The sequence below is a fragment of the Artemia sp. Qi Xiang Cuo genome, chromosome 1 (genome assembly GCF_049724085.1).
Source record: "Artemia sp. Qi Xiang Cuo chromosome 1, ASM4972408v1, whole genome shotgun sequence".
Classification (NCBI taxonomy): domain Eukaryota; kingdom Metazoa; phylum Arthropoda; class Branchiopoda; order Anostraca; family Artemiidae; genus Artemia; species Artemia sp. Qi Xiang Cuo.
The window spans coordinates 66049722-66071834 of NC_142794.1; the positions used below are offsets into that span (position 1 = coordinate 66049722).

At 35.1% G+C, this 22113-nt stretch overlaps 1 protein-coding gene across 1 annotated transcript in view; it reads left to right on the top strand.

The window, feature by feature from the left end:
- Positions 1–22113, top strand: part of LOC148956613 (uncharacterized) — a 59557-nt gene that overhangs the window by 11275 nt on the left and 26169 nt on the right. Inside the window, exons 3-4 of the mRNA XM_089086077.1 lie at positions 3857–3993; positions 7854–7983. Coding sequence (XP_088942203.1) covers positions 3857–3993; positions 7854–7983 — 267 coding nt within the window. The remainder of the gene's footprint in view (positions 1–3856; positions 3994–7853; positions 7984–22113) is intronic.

The following is a 22113-nucleotide window of genomic DNA, read 5'->3' on the forward strand; positions in this document are numbered from 1 at the left end:
TAAACCCAGCTTATATTTTCTTTTGACTTTTTTTGAACAAACTAGTTATTTTACAGTTTTAATCAGTTTTGGGAAAAGAGGGCATTGAGGGGGAGGTAGTTACCCTTCATCACTTGACTCTTATAAGACAGCTATAACTTTAACTTTCCAATTAAATGATCCTCTTCTAAAGCTAATACGACCATCCCTTCAAAAAAAAAACTTATATGCTACAGGACATAACTTACTAACTTAGCGTTCAGGCTCTGGAGTTTGTTTCAACCTACGACCATCTCTTCCTTAAAAATCGTATACGTTAATAATGGATATAATAGTATAAGTTATAGCCCTTACCATTAGGGCTGTGGGGGATTGTCATCCCCAGTGAGATAATTACTGGACCTTTAAAATATTTTGAACAAAATGGCTGTCGAAAAATTTGATTGGATGTGTTTGCGGAAACGATGGGGAGGGGGATTCCAATTAGTTTCAACTCTTTAAAAGTTTACTTGAACTTTCAGTTACAATCGAATGAACCCCTGTTGAATTTCTACTACTACTCCTTCTACACGAAAGGCAGTGTAAAAAAAAAAAAATAACAAATTAACACCCTCATCGTTCTTTCCTTAGGCAGTGCTATTGCGCTGTATTTTGGTACGTCCTAAGATTTTAGATTTTTTAAGTTATCTTAGATTCGTTCTAAATATATATTAAATGAAAAAAGGTTTTTCAACTGAAGGTAAGGACCAACATCAATACTTAAAACGAACAAGATTAATTATTTATATGAGGGAGGTTGCCCCCTCCTCAATGCATCACTCTTCACGCTATAGTTTGATTTTTTGTTCTACTTATTTAACAATGACTCCTGAAGCGCGTGGACGGTTTAATTAGCATAATAAGTTTCTTAAAAGTTATAAAAAAAACTATAGTGTAAGGAGCGAGGTGGGAAAGCTCCTCATATACGTAAAAACTTATTTTGGTTATAAGTTTTACTCCTTACTTTCAGTTGAGAAAGTTTTTTTTTATTTCTTACCCTTTTTTAAGCAATGCCAAAAAATCTAGTTTCCCCCCTGAAAAGTCTTCCCCCACCCCTTGGAAAATTCCTCCGTGAAAACATCCTCCCCGAAATCCCTTCCCCGTGACATCCCCCCCGAAATTTTTTTTATACCTCCTTATAATCAATGCTGTGTACAAAAATGGGAAAAGTTCATAGCTTGCAGCTCATTCCTTAGGGACTCAGATGGCAAGTAATCCTCAAATACATAGTAATTATGGTATATCTTTTGACTTAGTTTGACAAAATGACTATCTCAAAATTTAGATCGTTGACTTTAGGGAAATAAGGGGCATAGAAGGGGGCCGGCTGCCTTTTAGTATTTTTAGTCACTTAAAAAGAGTACTAGAACTTTTTATTTCCCCTCAAATGACACCTTTTCTTAGGATCACTGGTTGGATACGGTCACCCCTGAAAAAAAGTATCCGTGATATTTCTTCTGGTAAAAAATGTATAATTCAATATTTTTTTGTTTAGGAGCTTGAAACCTCAACAGTAGGGCCTTCTGATTTACCGAATCTGATGGTATGATTTTTGTTAAGATCACTTGATGTTTTGGGGGTACTTCTCCTTTTTCAAAAATTTGGCAAATGTTCCCAGGGTCGTAACTTACGATAAGTAACTTTAAGCTTGATGAATTTTATACATTTTGAATGAGCATCAAAATTTGATTCTTTTTAGAATCAAATTCTTTTTAGATATAACTTTTAGAACTTAGATAATAGATTTAAATAAACGAGAGAAAACTAAAAGCCGACACCGAATTTCCCAGATATCTTAGAAAAACCATTTAATTTATTTCAATTTGTGCCTGATACAGAGATACACAGTTTTGATGAGACTTACATTATCAGGAAGTATGAATTCTGTTTTCCTATTAATAGGACCAGAATTGTCTAATTTAAGTACAGGAAAGGTCAGTCCCTAAAAATATTCTAGTCTACCTGATCGAAAAATAATGAAAATCCGTTGAAAGGAATTATCTTTTGACTGATGTTGCCGCTTCGGAAATTTCTGCGCTGTCACCCGCCTTGATTGACAGACTTAGCAGAGAAAAGGTAACTGTATTTCAGTGTTTTATTGAAGCAATTAGGTCAAAGTTAGGCATTCTATATTAGTTTTCTTTTACATTTTTTTATTTTTTACTTAGTATTAAATAAACTTCGGCAAGTGAAAGACAAGTTGTTGTGATATTGTGCACTTTGTATAGCCCTATTAAATTTTCAATTACGACCCACGAGCATAAATTGGATTCGATTTATTAAACTCAAATGGATACTGTTGTTTGATTATTACAATCATTTTTATCTGTTGAATGACTAAGTCGTTACTTAGCTAAATTCTAAGATAGTTGAAGTGCTAAATATGGACAGAAAAAGGAACAGGAGAGGGCTCAACCTGAAGAGTGGTCAAGTCCACCGTGACGTTCTGAAGGAGAAATATATTTCTCACGGAAGATCAGCCTTATTGAACCAGTTGTGTATTGCCCCTGCGTCCCCAAGTCTAAGGAGTGACAAACCAGCTGAAAATACTGCATCTACTGAGAATGATGGTCTCTTTGGACTGAAAATCATAACATCAGAGAGAAATCTGGATTACAAGGAGCTGAGGCGTTCCCGATGACTTGTGGATATTCCATATCGCTTCAAGGATTACGAGACATAGGTCATTTGGCACATGCAAGTTTATAGTCGTCCGGGGTTCCCGATGGGCCAAAAAAGGGTGTTGAATAAGGAGTTTTGTCGGATTAGATAAAACTCAAACTCCGATTTGTATGTGCTCATTATATTGTAAATCGACAATTGAAAAAATCAGTAACTAAACGCAAAACGTTTATATGTCAGAATTGTGATAGGTATGAAGTCTTCTAAGTCCCCCTTCCCCCAAAAAAAACAACAAAAAAACAAAAAGGTGGACATAGTATCTTGGCAATACATTCTCGGGATACATTTCTGATCCTCACCCAAGAAGTGTTATTTTGTCTCTTAACCGAGCCCCCTTCCCTTCTATATTCATTCCTTCGTATTCTGGGCACAAGGTCTAGGAACTTAGCCGTGGAGGTAAGGCTCGAAATGGTAAATGAAAAAGATAATTATTCGTTTGGGCTTGGATGACTTCGTGTGTCTGAGCTCTTTTTTTCAAGTTTCAAGCCTAACTTACAACCCTTGCCCCGAGGGCTTTGGGGAGGGGGGATCTCCAAAGTTAATATTACAGAAGCTGCGTAAATATTATAATCATATTTCTACCAGCATATTTCTTCGGCTCTCTGATATTACTGCTATGTATTGCGTATAAATATACGTGTCTTAGCTGTCTTTTGCATTCTAATTTTTTTATTTAGGGTAATAGGTTCCCTGAAATAGTTTCAAGGTTTATTCCCTAAATCAACTTGGGAAAAAATAGGTCTTTAATTGACTGTTCATTGAATTTGTAGAGGAGGCTCAGATTTAGCTTAAATAGCCCGAAAGTATACTCACTAAATACAGTTACTTTGTATATCGCCTGGCTGAATTGCAATTGATGGTATGAGACTCTTGTCCATGATGACAATATTCAAGGCTGAATACGGATTTGTCTATGCCCTCCTGAAAATTCTACCCTTAGCAAAAGCTGAAGGTTAATTGATTTAGGCATATAATCATGTTGCAATTTCCTGCCTCTAATAAACAGTGTCGGACTGCGCATTGTCATAATTAGCGATTATTTGAGGTCGAATGGAAGCTTTATTCGGATTTTTAAGATCCTAATGAAGAGGACCGTATCAACTACTTGTATTTAATCGTTGTTAGATATGCTTTAACTCAAGTTTTCATTTAAAAGGTGATATGCTGCAGTTCGATAGAGGCTTTTATAGTCATTATGCAGTCTATATTGGAGCTCAAAGAGTATGCCAAATTGGGCCGGATGTAACATTAAGGAAATGTCACCGAGGATGTTGCCCAAAGTGCCTTGTACTTGTAAGTTTTTCAAAGATTTTTGATACTCATAAATTTTTCAAAACAAAATGAAGTTGAGGGTAATTCTCAAAATAAGGTCACAATGTAAAAATAAAATGGCACTTAACTTGCTTCGTTTTCTATGTGCCTGATCGTGCAGTTTTGTTTTGGAAGTAAATAGCTAAGTTGAAAGTTAAACTCAATAAGCTTATGGATGATAAAATTATTTAAATAGTTATTTAAAAATAGTCCTAATGAATTGACTTCTGATGTACTATATGCCCTCTCCACATGATGCACGATGATTTACCAAAGTTGCCACCAGACCAAAAAATTTCGTAACACCCAACTCTTAAAAACGTAACTTTTTAGTAACCTCTGATAGGAAAGTCTCTTTTCAAGGCAGGGTGCTTTAATTTCGCTCTCAAGAGCTGTACTTAAAGGAGGGATTGGACATTTGTTGCCTGTATAATTTGAAAAATATATTTTTACGTAATCTCATTAAAAATCCTCCCATTAAAAAACCTTCATACCATCCAATTCGCAAATGTTATCTAGCTCTGTTTTTTCCCTATTATTCAATTTATATCGTTCGTATAGTCCAATTCGCAAATGCTAAACCCTTTTTTTTCTCCACCGTCATAGGATCCAATTCGCAAATGCTATCTACCGACACATTCATAACAAACTATTCTTGACTAAAGGCAATTGTCCAAAAACAAATCAAAAACCACTCTTGATAGCACATACTTCAAAGAAATGGAACAGTGGATAATGCATGGGTGATAGACAGCTTTTCCTACAAAATCATTCCTAAATACGCAATTTGACAATTTCTAGTTTTCGGTTAAAAAAAACAAAACAATTATACTCTCAAAACATGTTTGACCACTTTATAGGTTTGCCTGCTTTTTAAAATGTACGCGTGAAACTGTACTGCATATTCGTGTGCAATTCCATGTGTACTTTCAATCAATAGCAAAAACCAGTCTGATTGTGTTATACAATCTCGACTATAGTTTCAAAACATGTTGCTTGGAAAGGTACCAAGGGAACATAAGGCAAGCAAATAGCATGGCGAGGTACTAAGGAACGTGCTGCAAGCAAATAGCATCGGAATTCCTATGGCAGCAAGCAAAGTATAAGTTAGCATTCTACTGACACCATTTTCGAGGGGTTTAATTGCCATAAATTTCTTTTTGCAATAAACTTTTACTTTACAGAAACTAACAAAAAATGTATTTAAAAAAAGTAATTGTAAAAGTTAAAAGATAATTTTTGTACATAAATTTCGGCGTGTTCATTTCGCAGACAAGGAAGCTCAACTTATTTCAAAGTAAAAATGTATTTCCTTATACCTTAAAGCACGTAGATATGATAAATCAGTGCTACCGATGAAAAAAGGGATTTTCATTGTTGTCCAGGGAGGGGGACTGTAACTTGCCTGTACAAGGTTTTGACCATTTTGATTCCAAACGTACACTTTTCATTTAGGTCTGACGCCATTTTCGAGGGGTTTGAGGCTTTTATCAAAATCACTGTAAATTTCTTTTCGCAATAAACTTTTACTTTTAAGACAAACCAAAATAATAGCTAACATTCCTGAGTCAGTGTTGAATGGGAATTTTTTCTCACCAGGCAGATTTTTTCAAAACGTGAATTTTAACTTTTGATTACTATGGGCTGTGGTTCGCTCTTTACTAGGTTACAGCTGCCGCTGCAACCATGATACCTTGCCGGGACATGCTTTAAAAAAATGAGCCTAGAAAATGCCCGAAAAAAACAACAACAGCGGATACCGAGATTCCCGATACGATACATGCGATAGCAATACGCACGATATCGATACGTGTGATATCGATACGCCCGATTCCACATACAGTCCATCCCCAGGGAGTATGGAGGGCTATATCATCATCAAAACCATATATATTGGACCTTTGAACTATGTTAAACAAAATGGCTATCTCAAAATTTTTATAGGACTTGTTGGGGGGGGGAGGGGTCTGTAGGGAGGCGGGCTATTTGCCCTCCAATGTTTTGGTCACTAGTAAATGGCACTTACAAATTTAATTCCCTTTAGAATGAGCTATCACACACCTCTCTATGATACTCTGGCTACCCCCTAGACCTTCTAGAAAAAAAAGGGAGACAGATCAATACTATCTATGCAAAAAATTCCTAATTTCCTTGGTATTCAAGGTGGGGGGTTGTAATTATCCTACAAAAAGATTTTTGGCCATGCTAACTCCATTGGTGTACTTTTTGTTTCGATTTGACGCCATTTTCAAGGGGTTTCAGGCTCTTTTTCGAAATCACCAAAATTGTATCATAAATTCCAGAACGTAAGAAATGTAACGTTTTTAGGACCGTTACGTAAAGCGTACCGTTTTATTTAAAACGTACCAAAAATGGTACGAACAGAACCTTGGTGGCAACCATGTGATTTACTGCATGTCCTCTCCGCTCTTCAAACAGTATTTGTCTAGCCAAAAATAAAAATAACAAAAGTTTTTGGCACATACATAAACCAATAGAGTTAACGTACTCAAAGAAAACGACTGTCATCATAACAAAAGAGCCATAATCGTAACCTCTAATTACACCTATTTTTCATCATTCATTATTCTATTTAATTGTTATCAACACATTTAACGATTAATTTATTTAAACCATTATTATGAAATTATAATCTGTGCTCACAGAACTAAACTAGACAGACATAGCGTTTTCTGAAACATGTGTAAATCATAAGCTGGCTCTTCAGGAAAATGCTAGCGTAATCTTGACAAATTGTTTTAAATTTGTAAAACTTGATGATAAATTTGTTAAATTTGTAAAACATCAAAGCTCAACAATTCCTAGACTAATATCCGGGGCACAGCCATCACGTAACAAATTAATTAAACTAGTAATTAGCTCCAAAACATAATTACAACATACTAAGAAAACCTATTAAACATAAATGTCCGCTTTAATTTCCTGTAACTAAGCATAGAAAGAAATCCCAGCTAGAAATGCGGCATAAAATACACATGTATTGAACAAATACGGAAATTTTTACCAAAGAGTATGGATAACTTATAAGACAAAGAATTGGTGCTAGTGTCGACCAAAAAACTATCAAAGCCATCCAGTGTTTGGTGACACTTGGCATTTTGTTTTTCTGTCTAAAATTTTTATATTTACATTATAATTTTAAACAACTAATACTTTACGGGGAACAAAATACCACCATATTAAAAACCAGATTAAGATAAGAAAATCCCTTTATTAAGTATGTCGACCTGAAAAGCTCAGGCAATCTAAAAAATGCGCCATGGTAAATTTTGTCTGCTCCAAATCTAATAGCTAAGATTAGGCTAAGATAAGGTAAAATGGATAAGATTAATGACTAAGATTCTACCCAGTGATCTTGATTACCATAGTTATTTATTTTTTATTTGTCGTAGTTGTTTTGAAGAAAAATAGCAAGTTGTTTGGGACAGTAGCCAAACTCCTACATTTAGTATATTTTCTTCGTTTTAAGCTCGAACTAATATTCATTTTAAGTGTAGTCGTTTTGGAGTTTCTTATTCATCTTTATCTGTACCAGCTATCTCTATATTTATTACGATTGTTTATTTTAACTATCGTGAATTTATCATTTCCAAAAAGCCGAAGGCCATTCATTTGCACGTTTAATGGAATGCTGAAGGAAATGTTCAGCTTAATCAAAACACACTAGGTTAAAAGGGCTTATGTCAGAAATGACTTAGGTTATGAAATGAGAACTTTCAGGGAATGATTAGGGGGATGATCAATTGACAAAATTATACAGGTACAAGCTAATACTGCTGCTACAACCATTTTTGTTTCAACAGAATTGGTTCTTATTTAAGGATATGAACGTTGTTTGGAAGAAGAGCTACTGCAGGATAAATAACTATGGGGATAAGGTAGCAAAACCCCAGGATGTAACCTCCATAATGTCTAACGTAAAGAATTGTGCAGTGCCTAAGGCGAAAGTAGGTAAGTGGTTACAGTGATACCAATTATTTTTATGCAATGTTTATTCATTAAAATGATATTTTTTTCTGGCGAGGACTAAGCAATGGGGGCTACATATAGGGCTTTTACAATTCATGGTCTCTGGAATATTGTTTATGACATTTGCAACTACTTTTCCACGTCTCTGATATAAATTTGTTGATTTTTTGGATTGACCTGTATAAGTAATTAATATAATAACACCAATATAATTAAAATAATAAAGAGTGAAATTTTTGGACGTCATATTTGAAAGCTATTGACACCTGAACAGCTGTTCGGGCTTTTGAAACCTGACGATCCTTAGGATTTACATAAATTTTACAATACTCCACTTCGGAGTGTGACTTCTTTCTTTGCCAGAATTTTTTTCCCAAAATAAAAAAAAAGTTTGTCTTTGCTAGGGACTCTATCCAAACGGATGTCTCTTCTCTGATGTCTGTGTGAAAGAAGGGGCTTGAGGGCGAGACTACTTTCATTTTAATCATTTTGGACTGTAAAAAGGCAAATAGAATTTTTAATTTCTAATTAAAATTACTTTGTATAGCCAGTTTTACAGTACAAATATATACAGTAATGTCAAAAGTCTATTTTAACTTTATGTAAAATCGCTACCTTGGTTTTATGTGGTGGAAAACTGCGCGGTAGTTTTCTGTGCTGTATATCTTTTTTAGATTTTGTTAAATCTCTTTGCGCAAGAAGGTAGAATTTTTTGAAAACAGGGATTATAAGAAAAAAGAACTAGGGAACCGAGAAAAATTTATGGTGACTCTTCCATGGTTGTCTCTCCAGGGGAAATACTACTAGCTTGAAGATCTTGTTTTAGTCCATTTTTAATTTTTCTACTCGCATATATCAAGCGCAGTACATATCTGTATTTTCGCTTGAATTAGTCCTCTCCCTATTAGTAGGAACCCATTATTACATACTGATGTAAGTCCATATATGGGCATAGAATCCAGACAGAGGTTTACAACATTGCCGGATAAGAAAGGCACTATTTGGTACTTTAAAAGTACCTTTTTCGAGGTCAATCAGGGAACTTGAAAATACTGCGGGGAAAATGCACATGCGCACTGAATATTAACGGTACAATGTTATTGATCTACGACGGGGACTAGATTTCTGGGAAACTGATTGCATAATCGACGGGGAATTCTATATTGACCTACGAAGGGAACTAGATTTCTGGGAAATTGATTACATAATCGACGGGGAATTCTTGAATCTAACGGGAATGGATCACGTGTCTCTTTCTAGGCCAATCAGGGAGTCGGAAATATTAACGGGACAGGATCGCAGTGAATATAAGGACGAATTTTTGCTATAGTTGTTATTAGTGTGAGAATTGAATTCAAGGAGTGAGAACACTTTGATTTTACTCATTAAGATATATTTGCAATAATGGGTGGAATGTTTACACTATTAGAAGTTGATAGTGGAGTTGGTAGCAATGATACAAGAGCACCAAACATTGCGGTGGAAATCACGAGAGGATCACGGCTTTTTCTGGATTTGGATGAAGTATATGCAAGATATGTTTTATCTTTGAGCAAATTTAAAATGGAGGATCAATTATGCTTTGCCGCAAAAGTTGATATAGCAAATGTGAATAGACTTAAAAGTGCTTTAAATCCAATAATGAAGTATATAGAGGACAAAAAGCTCTATCGCTAATTGTACGTGTGTAATATATATTATTATTGTAATTATACAATAAAATTGTTTCGAAATCGAAAATGTCACCCCTTTTGTTAGAATATTGGGTTATGTAGAATGAATCATGGTTAGTCTAGAGTCAGCAGTGAGAGTGATAGGATGGAAAATAGAATAAATTTGAGAAAGCGAGAATTAGATCGAATCTTGTGATTATGGAAAAACATTTAATTCTGGATGACGATTTTCTCGAGTTATCCCTTCAACAGAAGATATTCTCACAGGGGACACTTGACAATATAATGAAAAATCATTCTCCCCCATTGGACATTTGTATGACACTTTTACGATGTGACTCAAATGCTTATACTTAATTTATTGATATATTAATTGAAACAAAGCAGAATAATATCGTGGATATGCTTTTTGGAAACATTGCCATAGATTCAATGTAGATGGCTCCCCTTTCGAAAGAGGTAACGTCACAGAGTTACTCCTCTTCCATTCCCCTCTGAATTTATCGAACGAGGATCAGTTTCTTTTTAGCTGTGAGAGAATTTACATCGGAAACCAAAAAATGTCCTAGACATGTCCACTATGCATGTACACTCTTGGCAATTGGTCATCATGTGAGAATTGTACAATTATTGATGACTATAATGAAAAGTACAAATTATGAAATCCTTGTAAATTACATAGAGGATATACAGTGCAAATTCAAGGGTGTAATTCATGTCTTGAAGAGATTTGTGACTCTCACCCTAGGGGACACCTATGCTCCAATTGCCACTATGACAAATGTGATCAGTGGGAGAATACTTATCCCGGTATGATTGGAAAGAACCCCAAACGTGATTTTAGTTTATTTTTACGAGATTGGTATCGTCGTGGATTTAAATTATTTTGAGAGGAAGAATCAGGTCGACGATTCAACTGTTGGGGTAACAAGACAATTTGGTTTCTACGTCATCGTTGTGACGATACTGCCTATTATGACTATTAATCTAGTGATTTTTATTTGGCAGTTACCGAATGTGATTCACCATTTGAAAACACTGTATGTGATATTGCCTCAAATAGACAGATTGAAACACGTGAATTTCACAATATGAATACAACTAGTATTATTGACTATACAAAGAGATATGACAAGAGTGAAGTTACATTATACTGTAGAAAATGTGACTCTGACTTTGCAGCCAATCAAGATCAATATATAGTGAATTCAAATGATCTACCAGCTTTAGTGGTTCACTACAGTTGCCTATAACTCGAAGAAGAAGAAATCTAAAGTGAAGAATAAAGACATTGTTGTGTATATACATTTCTTTATTAATAAACAAATTCACATACATTTTTTAAGCACTTTACTCGTAGGGCACTAAAATCAATATTATACAGGTCTGAGAGGATATTTTCCACCATAAAGTCGTTCAGACGTGGATTTTCTACTTAAATGTTGAGAAACTGCTTGTAAGTATAGCCGCGACATCTGAACACGAAATATAGTAGCGCATGGAAAACACAGCTTTTAGTTGTCAGAACCTGCACTCTCTTCCGATTTTGAATAATAGATTTCCCACTGCTCACAATATAGTTGCTGATGGGTGGAGTGTAGAATGTATAGGGTAGGCCGAGAGGATCAAAAAATTCAATCATCTTCGTTGTTTAAAAGATACAAAACCAATGGCCAGTATTCACAGTCGACGGACTGTTATTAACAATTATTAGGGTATTGTTGGCACTTTGAGTTTTGCCAAGAAAGTCTGAGGGCAGACAATAGGATCTGTATTTGGACATGTAAGGGTACATATTAAATACATTGATTATTTGACTTGTGTTCATGGTGCAAGGTCTAGTAGAACACTGCCCTCGGGAGTAATTTCCCAATAGGTTTCAAATTGATTTAGCAATATTAGTGCAATACTCTCAGCTAATGGGTTGGCAAATGTACACTCTAAACGCAAACTCCGCGTTCGTACTATACTCATATCCTGGGTGCCAAACAAATCCAACACAATGATACCATGTATTTTAGCAAACATTTCTTTGGTTATACCATTTTCAAATAGTTGTGAATCATGATCTAGGGTTTGCATGGTCAACTCACACAATTTCCTATAGGATCTATCAAAAGATATATTGTAGAGTGGGATTCCGTATACTTTGCAGAGAAGAGATGAATCCCAAACATTTCAAATTTATGTGGGCATCCAGTCACCGATCCTATTGCACTATTACTTTTTGCCAATCCCAATGCTAATTTTGACAAAATTTTGCCATTGATAAGGGATGAGTCGGTGAAGGTGCGTGAGCCTGTGGCAATATGACGTTGATTGGTAATTGTATGAGGGACAAGTAGTTTAATATTATTTCCACTGGCTCTCAGTTTTTCCAATGCCAAAGCAACAGAACTCATAACCTGCTGTTTGCGTACACGTAGTATTGCCGAGGTGAGGGAGAGAGTTACATCAGGATTGGCAGCAAGTTCTTTTCCTAAAATGAGATTGGATGGAGCAAGCGTCAATTTTAAATCCACTTTAATATTGGGTGGTAGCCATTGGGGTATATTAAATATTTCATGATTTATTTTTCCAACTAGATGTAATTCTCTAGTTGTAGCATTTTTAAGTGCATCTGTACTATCAGTATTAGTAATATATTCATATCCATTGGAGGCGCCTCTCAATTCCTTGTATGACTTGGGTGTCATCAACATGAATTGCATATAGCTTGTATAATTTGAGAGATTGTTGGTTGTGCTCACCAGCGTGCCATTTATGTAGACACTGATTTGACGAAATAAATTATGTAATATACAAATTTCATAGGATATTCTATCGGCAAGAATTGGCAATGTATTATCAGATTTCTGGACTTTCATTCGTAAATCTATAAATGTCGAAGACATGTCCATAAAGTAGTCTTCATTGGAATAAATTTGAAAGTGGATATTATCGGAGAGGGGTTGTTGTGGATTAAATTGTACATAGTGTCCATGCTTTACACTCACATCAACATTTTCTGTACTGAATAGATTTAAAGATGAAGTGATTGAAGGTTGGGAATCCTTATGCGGCAGATATGACATCTTAGGAAAAGAAACCCAATTTTGATCTAACAGTTCTCTTCCTGGGGCTTCTTCTTCTGCTGTTTACTGTGCGTGTCGTCTTTTTCCTTCTGTTCTTTGACAGGGGTGATGTCTTTCGTTTCTTACCTGAGTAGAGACTGATGAGTGGTGCACTGTTTCTCGACCTTTTTAAACCTTTTCCATTTTGTTGAGATTTCAGTTGTTCTCCAAGGGTTCGCGCACTGGACCCAACATTTTCCAAAGCACTTTTTTTAAATCCTTGCCAGAACTCTAATTGTATAGCGTACAGCATGCAAATTCTGTCGCAACCGGTACAATATATCTTCTAGCCAGAGGTAGTGCAGAGCGAAACAGCTTAGCAAACCAACTGCCAAGACATTGATGCCAGACATTGATGAACGACCTTGGTAATAGTCCATTCCATTGTCCAGTTGTCTTGGGCCAAGAATATTAACATAGCAGTCAATATCAGGACAAATGAATACCACTTTTATATTAAACATCTTGTTTTTGAACACCAACAACAATGGGTCGAAAATAGAATATAATCACAGCCAAACCTTTTGATATTGCTTGAGGATCACCTAATTCAGTTCTTAGTGTTAACTGACAGAGTTCTAAATAGGAAGTGTTTACGGGGATATACTGAAGATGCTTTATATTGTAATGGTGAATATGTTCTTGATTGGTTTTTTGTTCAAGAACTCATAGGAGGGGGACATTGCTATTGCCAACTCTGGACGTTTCAACAAATGAAGCGTTGAGAAATATACAAGTGTCTGTGGAGAAGGCAGGTGGGTAGTCAGTGAAAATAAAATTAGTGTTTCCAGCACTTTTACCATTGATTATATTGAGCTTAAAGCCAAGAACATCCTTTAGATTATCATTGAGAATAACCTTTTCATCGGCAATTTGTGAACTAAAGTAGATCTTGCTTCGAATGAGTCCTCATTCACCCGGATAAGTTGCCAACTGTGGCCTGTAGGGGTCTATAACAAAAAAAGAGAAATGAACATTAAGTGGCTATATCTGGTTTTTGGAAAACAGGGAAGGAGTGATCGGATTGAGCTGAAATTTCGAGGATAAGCTTTCGGGCCCTAGGAAAGCTTAACCTCTAAATTTCAATCCAATCGGACAACGTTAAAGGGGGCTGTGGTCGGAGGGTCGAAACTTTCGGCCCACTTTTACCCATGAAGATAAAGTCGGAGGGGGGTGAAATTTTGCACGTTTCTTAGTTTGAGCTTGGGCTACAAAATGCGATTACCGCTGTCTCTCTGCGACCGCTAGGACCGGAAATCGCTTAACATTGTGGTGGGTCGCCTCTTTATAGAGGCACAAGTGTGCCTCCTTGAAATAGGCTGGTAAGTGACCCTGAGAATCAAGCCCAGATTCATTTTTAATTGGTTTGAAACTTAAATATGAAAGTCTTTTGTTCAAAGACCTCAATTCTCCCCCCCCCCTCCCGCTCGCCAAAATATGGTTTGCATCATAAAAGGGTGGCTGAAGGTCACCCCACTCCTCTTCTTATAAAACCCCGCCCCCAAGAAAAGTGATTAAATACCCTCCAATCACTGAAAAAAAACTTTACAAAAAAAACAACAAATAAACAAATGACCTTGAATTGTTAGTTTCATTGACATATACTGACATTTCTTCCTTAAGGTCTTGATAATTTACTCTTTATGGAATTAAGAAAGGTGAAAACATTTCAAACGTATTTTGTTTTAGTAAAGCGCAAATTTTTTTCTGGTCTTGACAAGGCATAGGGGTTATAAGCCCTACTCATGTTAACTTGTTCTCATTTTGATTTTGACTCGTTTATCTATTTTGATTTCTATTCGCTTTGAGTTTCATTTATTTTTTGACGGTGATTTGTGGTAGTTTTACCCTTAGAATATTATTTGACTTTACTTTAGCTCATTCTCGGCCTAGTAGAGCTCTAGTTTTCTTTGAAAAACTTATCTTGCGGAAAAAATATTTTAAATTAATTTATTTTCGTTTTTTATTGACATACTCTTTTTCATGGGAAAAATAATATTGGATATCTTTTCAGTTTTCTTCTATAAGAATCCATAGTATGGGTTGCTATTTATATGTTGGAGAAATTTTTTCAATAATTCTTAATCCTGACACAAACAGTATTTCTAATTTAATTTTGTAGCTTCTGAAGTTGACCTGAAAAATAAAACTTAATATCATTCCCAAACGATTCTACCAATACTCTTTGATAACCTGGATACACTTACTCTCTTTTTATTTTTTCAAATTGTAAGAGCAGAAGTAGTAATAGTAGTATCCCCAAAAGTTTCAAATTAATACCCCCAGTTGTTGTCGATGCATTGCTAAGGTTTCTAACTGGCAACCATAAACACAATGCCTTTTTAAAGTTACATTTAGTTTTAAAGTATAATGGGTCAATCTCATGATTGTGGAGGGCTGACAGGCCTAATATCCCTAAAGGCATAGTTGCTGGACCGTTCTACTATGCTGAACAAAATGGCTGTATCAAAACTTTCACTGGATGTGTTTGGAAAATGAATGGGCTTGAGAGAAAGGCTGTTTGCCCTCCAATCTCTTGTTACTCATAAAATGGGAACCAGACGCTCGGGCTGTAATTGGAGTGCAAGGTGGAGGACTTCCCCTTTCACGTATCTAGTAAAAACAAGTGAAACAAAGTGAAAATATTTTAAATGTATTTTGTTTTTAGTAAAGTGCAAATTATATTCTGGTCTTGATAAGGCATGAAGGTTGTCAGTCCTACTCATATTATTTTTTGCTCGTTTTGCGTTTGAATCGGTTATTTATTGTATTATTTAAAGAAACAAAATACGTTTAAAATGTTTTAACTTTTTTCAGCTTTAATAAATTGAAAATTATCAAAACTTTAAGAATATATATCAGTATATGTATACTAAACTGACAATCCACAGTCTTTTTTTCAGTAAAGTGCAAATTATGTTCTGGTCTATAGAAGACATGGGGGTTGCCAAAGACATAATTTCCAGACCATTCATCTACATTGAACAAAATGGCTATCTCAAAATTTTCACTAGATCTGTTTTTGGAAATTGATGGGCGTGGGGGGGGGGGGCTTTTTGCTCTCCAATAACTTTTGACTAATAAAAAAGGTACTAGCCCTTTCAATTTCCAACTGAATGAGCCTTTTTCGAAGTTTCTACGGCAACAAATGGCCATCTCGAAATTTCTATCAGATGCATTTCGGAAAAATACGAGGTTTGGGTCTGATCACTTGGAATCTTAAAGAAGGCACTCGAAAATCTGATTACAAATTGAACGAGCCCCCTCCGAAGTTTATGCGATTACCCTCTCTAGATATACCTTAAATGCCCCGGGGCATAACGTACAACCCTTGCCTTGAGGGTTTGGGGCGGTTGTCATCCTCAAAGACATAATTTTCGTTTTTTTCAATTACGTTGAACAAAATGGCTATCTAAAATTTTGATTGGATGTGTTTGGGGAAATTGTGGGCGTGGGAGGGGGGTTAGTTGCACTCCAATTACTTTCGACTATAAAAATGAAACTGGCCCTTTCAATTTTCAGTCGAATGAGCTGTTTTCGAAGTTTCTACGACAACATATGGCCAACTAAAATATGGGGTTTGTTTGGGAGGGAGGGGTATCCACCCTCCGATCACTTTGAATCATAAAAAGAGCACTAGAACTTCGGATTATCAATCCAATGGGTCCCATGCCCCTAGGGCATAATTAACAAGTTTCGCCTTGGGGGCTGTTGGGAGGTTGTCATCCTCAAAGATATAACATACCTTTCAATTACGTTGAAGGAAATGGCCATCTCAAAATTTTTATTGGCTGTGTTCCGGAAATGGTGAGCATCGGAAGGAGGTTAGTTGCCCTCAAATCACTTTCGACCAGTAAAAAGGGCACTAGACCTTTCAATTCCCAATCGAATGAGATCTTTTCGAAGTTTATACGACAACACATGGCCATTTCCAAATTTCTATCATATTCCTTTCGGGAAAATACGAGGTTGGAGGGGTATCTTCTCTCCGATCACTTTGTATCTTAAAAAGAGCACTAGAAATTCTAATCACAAATCCATGTGTGTCCTCCAAATTTTTTATGATTCACCTTTCTATCAATTACCTATATGCCCCCAATGCATAAATTACAATCCTTGCTTTGAGGGCTGTGGGGGGTTGTCATACTCAAAGACATAGTTTCCAGACCTTTTAATTACGTTGAGAAACTTAGTTATCTTGAAATTTTTATCAGATGCATTTCAAGAAAATACGCGGCGTGTCTGTGTTTGGAGGGGGAGGTATCCACCCTTCAATCCCTCCGAATCTTAAAAAGCGCACTAGGATTTTGATTACCAATCCAATGATTACCCTCCGAAGTTTATCCGATCACCCTTTCTATATATATATATATATGTATATATATATATATATATATATATATATATATATATATATATATATATATATATATATATATATATATATATATATATATATATATATATATATATATATATATATATATATATATATATATATATATGTATATATACCTTATTTGCCCCCAGGGAATAACTTAAAACCCTTGCCCTGAGAGCTTGGGGGGCTCATCCTCAAAGACATAATTTCCGGACCTTTCGACTACGTTGAACAAAATGGCTATCTCAAATTTTTTTTTCGATGTGTTTGGGGATATGGTGGGTGTGGGAGAGGGGTCAGTGGCCCTCCAATCACTTTCTACTATTAAAAAGGACACTAGCCTTTTCAGTTTTTAATCGATTGAGCCTTTTTTGAAGTTTCTACGACAACAAATAGCCATCTCAAAATTTCTACCAGATGCATTTCAGGAAAATATTGGATGTGGGGGGAGGGGGCCATCCACCCTTCCATCACTAGGAATCTCAAAAAGGGCACTAAAACATATGATTAACAATTCAATGAGCACCTTCCGAAGTTTATACTATCACCCTTTCTATATAAACCTAATGTGCCCCCAGGGCATAACTTACAACCTTGGCCCTGAGGACTCTAGGGGGGGGGTTGTCATCCTCAAAGAAATAATTTTTGGACCCTTCAACGACGTTCAACAAAATGGCTATCTAAAAATTTTGATTGGATGTGTTTATGGAAATTTAGGGCGTGGGAGGGGTGTTAGTTACCCTCCAAGCACTTTTGACTATTAAAAAGGACACAAGCCCTTCCAATTCCCAATCAAATAAGCCCTTTTCAAAGTTCTTATGACAACTCCTTTGATACGAAGTGCCTTGGTGTAAAACAAATCCCACATCGCTCTTTACATAGGCAGCGTTATTGCGCTGCCTTTGATTTCAGTTCTTTTGAAATAAAAATGACACTTTTGACGGATTTTGCTCAGCATTAATTGGGGTTGCTCTGAGTAAAAAGGTCCTAAGGGATTGATGCTCAGAAGAGATCCTAATATGTTGGATTTTAACCACTCTCTTTACAAAAATGCTTTGAACACATTTTGATATTAATTCTTTATAGGATAATTTTCTATGTCTATTTTTTCGCTAGGAAGAATAATTCTAGTTGTTCTTTGAATCTAGAATTGAAATATTAAATGGAATGGTTTTTTTTCAAGTAGCAGTAATTTTTTTAAGTAGGTGAGTTTATTTTATTAGAATGTGGATCACAAATATCAGAAGCAACACTTTGGCGTTGCCTATAGTAAAGACCATAAGTTTTCAATGTTTTTGTTGTTGTTGTTGTTTTTTTCAGAGGCAATTCATATGGATTCATACTGCAATTCTTATTCATATTCATATGTCGTATAAACCTCTGAGGGGAATCATTTGATTAGAAATTAGAAGTTCTAGTGCCCTTTTTAAGAGTCAAATGTGATTGGAGGCGTTGTAAGTTATGGCCTGTGGGAATATATGATTCATATAGAAGAGGTGCTCGTATAAACTTCAGAGGGGGCTCATTTGATCGGAAATTGAAAGTTCGGTACATATCTCATATACCCACCGCACTCAAGAAGTGACGCTAGAATAATCCTAATGATATATACCTAAGTATGATGGGAATATAATACTATAGTAACAAAATTATGGGAACTACAACAGAGAATTATGGAAATCAGGCCCCATAGACCGCATTATATTAAGAGGTTTCTAACCAAACCAAATACCAACTAAACTATTTAATTAAAATATACCTACATTGTTGTGTATATATACTCTCTCACGTGAAGCTGATATCACCGAACACAAATAAAGAAAGAAACCGATTCTACCAGACCAACAACATGGGTGAGGTGGGTATATGAGATAAGTACAGAAAGTTCTAGCTCACTTTTTAAGAGTAAAAAGAGATGGGAGGGCAATTAACCCCCCCCCCCACTCACGCGCTTTTTTCCCCAAATGGATCCGATAAAATTTTTGAGATAGCTATTTTGTTAAAAATAATTCAAATATCAGATAAAAAAAACTCCAGGGTTGACACAACCCTCCAGAGCCCGGGGGTAGGTGTTGTAGGTTACGCCCCGGGGCATATAAGGTTTTATGGAATTCATGGTCGTATAAACCTCAGAGGGGTCTCATTTGATTGAAAATTAAAAGTTCTAGTTCCTTTCTTAAGAGTCAAAAATGATCGAAAAGCATCTACATGGGACTGCCCCCCCCTCAACGCCTCTCTTTTTAGGCTAAAGTTTTACTCTGTCACAACTCCACTTTTTAAAACAATAAAAAATTTAACGTAAAGAGCGAGGTGTTGAGGAGGGAACTGTCCTCTTCCATATATGGAATGGGTCGGCAACCCATGGCCCGCGGACCGCATGCGGCCAGCGAGTTGTCTTGGTGCGGCCCTCAAAATCATCATCCCAATGCTTTTGACAGACCATATTACACACCAAACCAATACACAACGGAGTGAAAGAGGCCACCATCTAGTGTTTTCGAAAAAATCTGTAAACACCATCTAGTATAGTTACTTTGATATTTATTCGCTCAGACCAATTATTTTGCTAAGTTACAGTTTTCGTTTTCAATTAAACTTACCCCAAAGTTTGGGAAATAACCCCAACATTTTGCTCGGAGATTTTCTTTGTTTATTCTTTTTTCTAGTTCAGTAAAATTTAGTGGTTGTGGTACCAAATGAAAGCCAAATTATCTGGTCATGTTATGTGGCCATCTTGTGGCAAAATATTCAGAAGGAAAAAAAAATAAAGCTTGATTTTGTAGATAGGTATCATCTGGTATATAGAGGGACAGGAAAAAATGGTACACACTGGGACATATGCCAGTATGTACCAGATGATACCCATCTACAAGATTGAGGGTAATTTTTTTTTCAAAAGGTAGTTTTCATCAAAAGGGTTTAAGCTTATCCAGGTTGTCAAAGGAGCATAGATACAATGTCTCAGGAACAGAATAAGGTATTGAGTTTCGATTTTTAGGGAAATTAATTAAAAAATAACTTTTTCCACAAAATAAGTTTTTCAAAGTAAAGTAAAGAACTCCATTAAACTAAAAATGAGTAAAAATAAAATCCAATAGTCTACCAAGCGTGAAACTACCTCAAATCAGCATCGATAAATAAATTAAACCTAAAACGAACAGAAATTACAATAAATAACCGAGTCAAACTCAAAACGAGCAGAAACTAACATGAGAAGGGCTCAAAACCCCTATGACTTCCCAAGGCCAGAACATAATTTGCATTTTACTGAAAAAATATAATTTTTTTTACTTTTATGACTTTAATAAATCAAATAATATTAACATTTTGATTAATAGATATCAGTATATGTATATCAAACTGACAATGCACGTTCGTTTGTATTTTATTCAGTAAAGTGCAAATTATGTCCTGGCCATGGGAAGGCATAGGGTTTGGAGCCCTACTCATGTTAATTTCTGCTCTTTTTGAGTTTGACTCGGTTGTTTATTGTAATGAATTGAACAAACTGTCTGAAAAATAAGTTTTTCAAAGAAAAGTAAAGGCCATTTTAAACTTAAGCTCAGGATATACAAATACCTGTTAAAATTCAAACTAAAAACGACCAGAAATTACTATTAAAGAATAAATGAAACCCAAAACGAACAGAAATTAAATAAACAATCATAGCAAAAAACATACAACAAGTAATAACATAAATGAATAAATAGATCTTAAAGCGAGTAATGCTTAGATTAATTATGAAAATCAAGCTGAAAACGAAAAAAGTTTGATATTAAAGTATAAATGAAACTTAAAACGAACAGAAACTAAATAAACAATCAATGCGAACAAACATACAATATATATTAATGTTAATGAATAAATAAATCTTAAAACGAGTGAAACTTAAATTGAATATGCAAATCAAGTTTGAATTGAATAAAAATAACTACAAACAAGAGTTTGGGTATCTCCTCACTGCAGAAGCCTAAAACTTACTGTGTCATTGGCGCCTTACTGAAAACTATATGAGTCTTGAACAGTCTTGGAAAGTATAAACAAAATCAAATTGAATATTAGAAATAATTAGAATATTAGAATAATTATATTAATTGCTGAAAGATCCATCAGTTCAAGATTTTTTTTTCACTGTAATTTTTATTTTCGTTTTCAATGCTGTAAGAACTGGAAAAGTGTAAATTTGTAATATACGAGCTATTCATTTTAATTGAAGCGATAATGGCGCAAAAATACTTTGGTTTCTAAAAGTAAGAAGGGGGCGATTTTCAAGTTTTTTATGCGGTAAAATTATATTTGTCTTGGCCAATCTTTTAAAAGTAAGATCAATCAAGCTGAACGTTTGATGTATAATGATATTAATAGCTGAAATCTCATCAGTTAAAAATTTTACTGTAATTTGAATATTTATCTTCAATATTAAGTACAAAAGAAAACATTTGTAATATAATTTGTTTTCAGAAAAGCGCCAATGACGCAGTAGGTTTTAGGCTTCTGCAGTGAGGCGATACCCAAACTCTTTTTTGTAGTTATTTTTAATTGATTCAAACTTGAATTGCTTATTCAATTTAAGTTTCACTTGTTCTAAGATTTATTTATTCATTAACATTAATATATATTGTAAGTTTGTTCGCATTGATTGTTTATTTAATTTCTGTTCGTTTTATGTTTCATTTATACTTTAATAGCAAACTAGTTTTTTCGTTTTAAGCTTGATTTTCATATTCAATCTAAGCATTACTTGCTTTAAGATCTATTTATTCATTTATATTATTACTTGTTGTATGTTTTTTTGCTATGATTGTTTATTTAATTTTTGTTTGTTTTGGATTTCATTTATTCTTTAATAGTAATTTATGGTCGTTTTGAGCTTGAACTTTAACAGGTATTTGTATCTGCTGAGCTTAAGTTTAAAATTGAGTTTGACTGGGTTGTTTATTGTAAT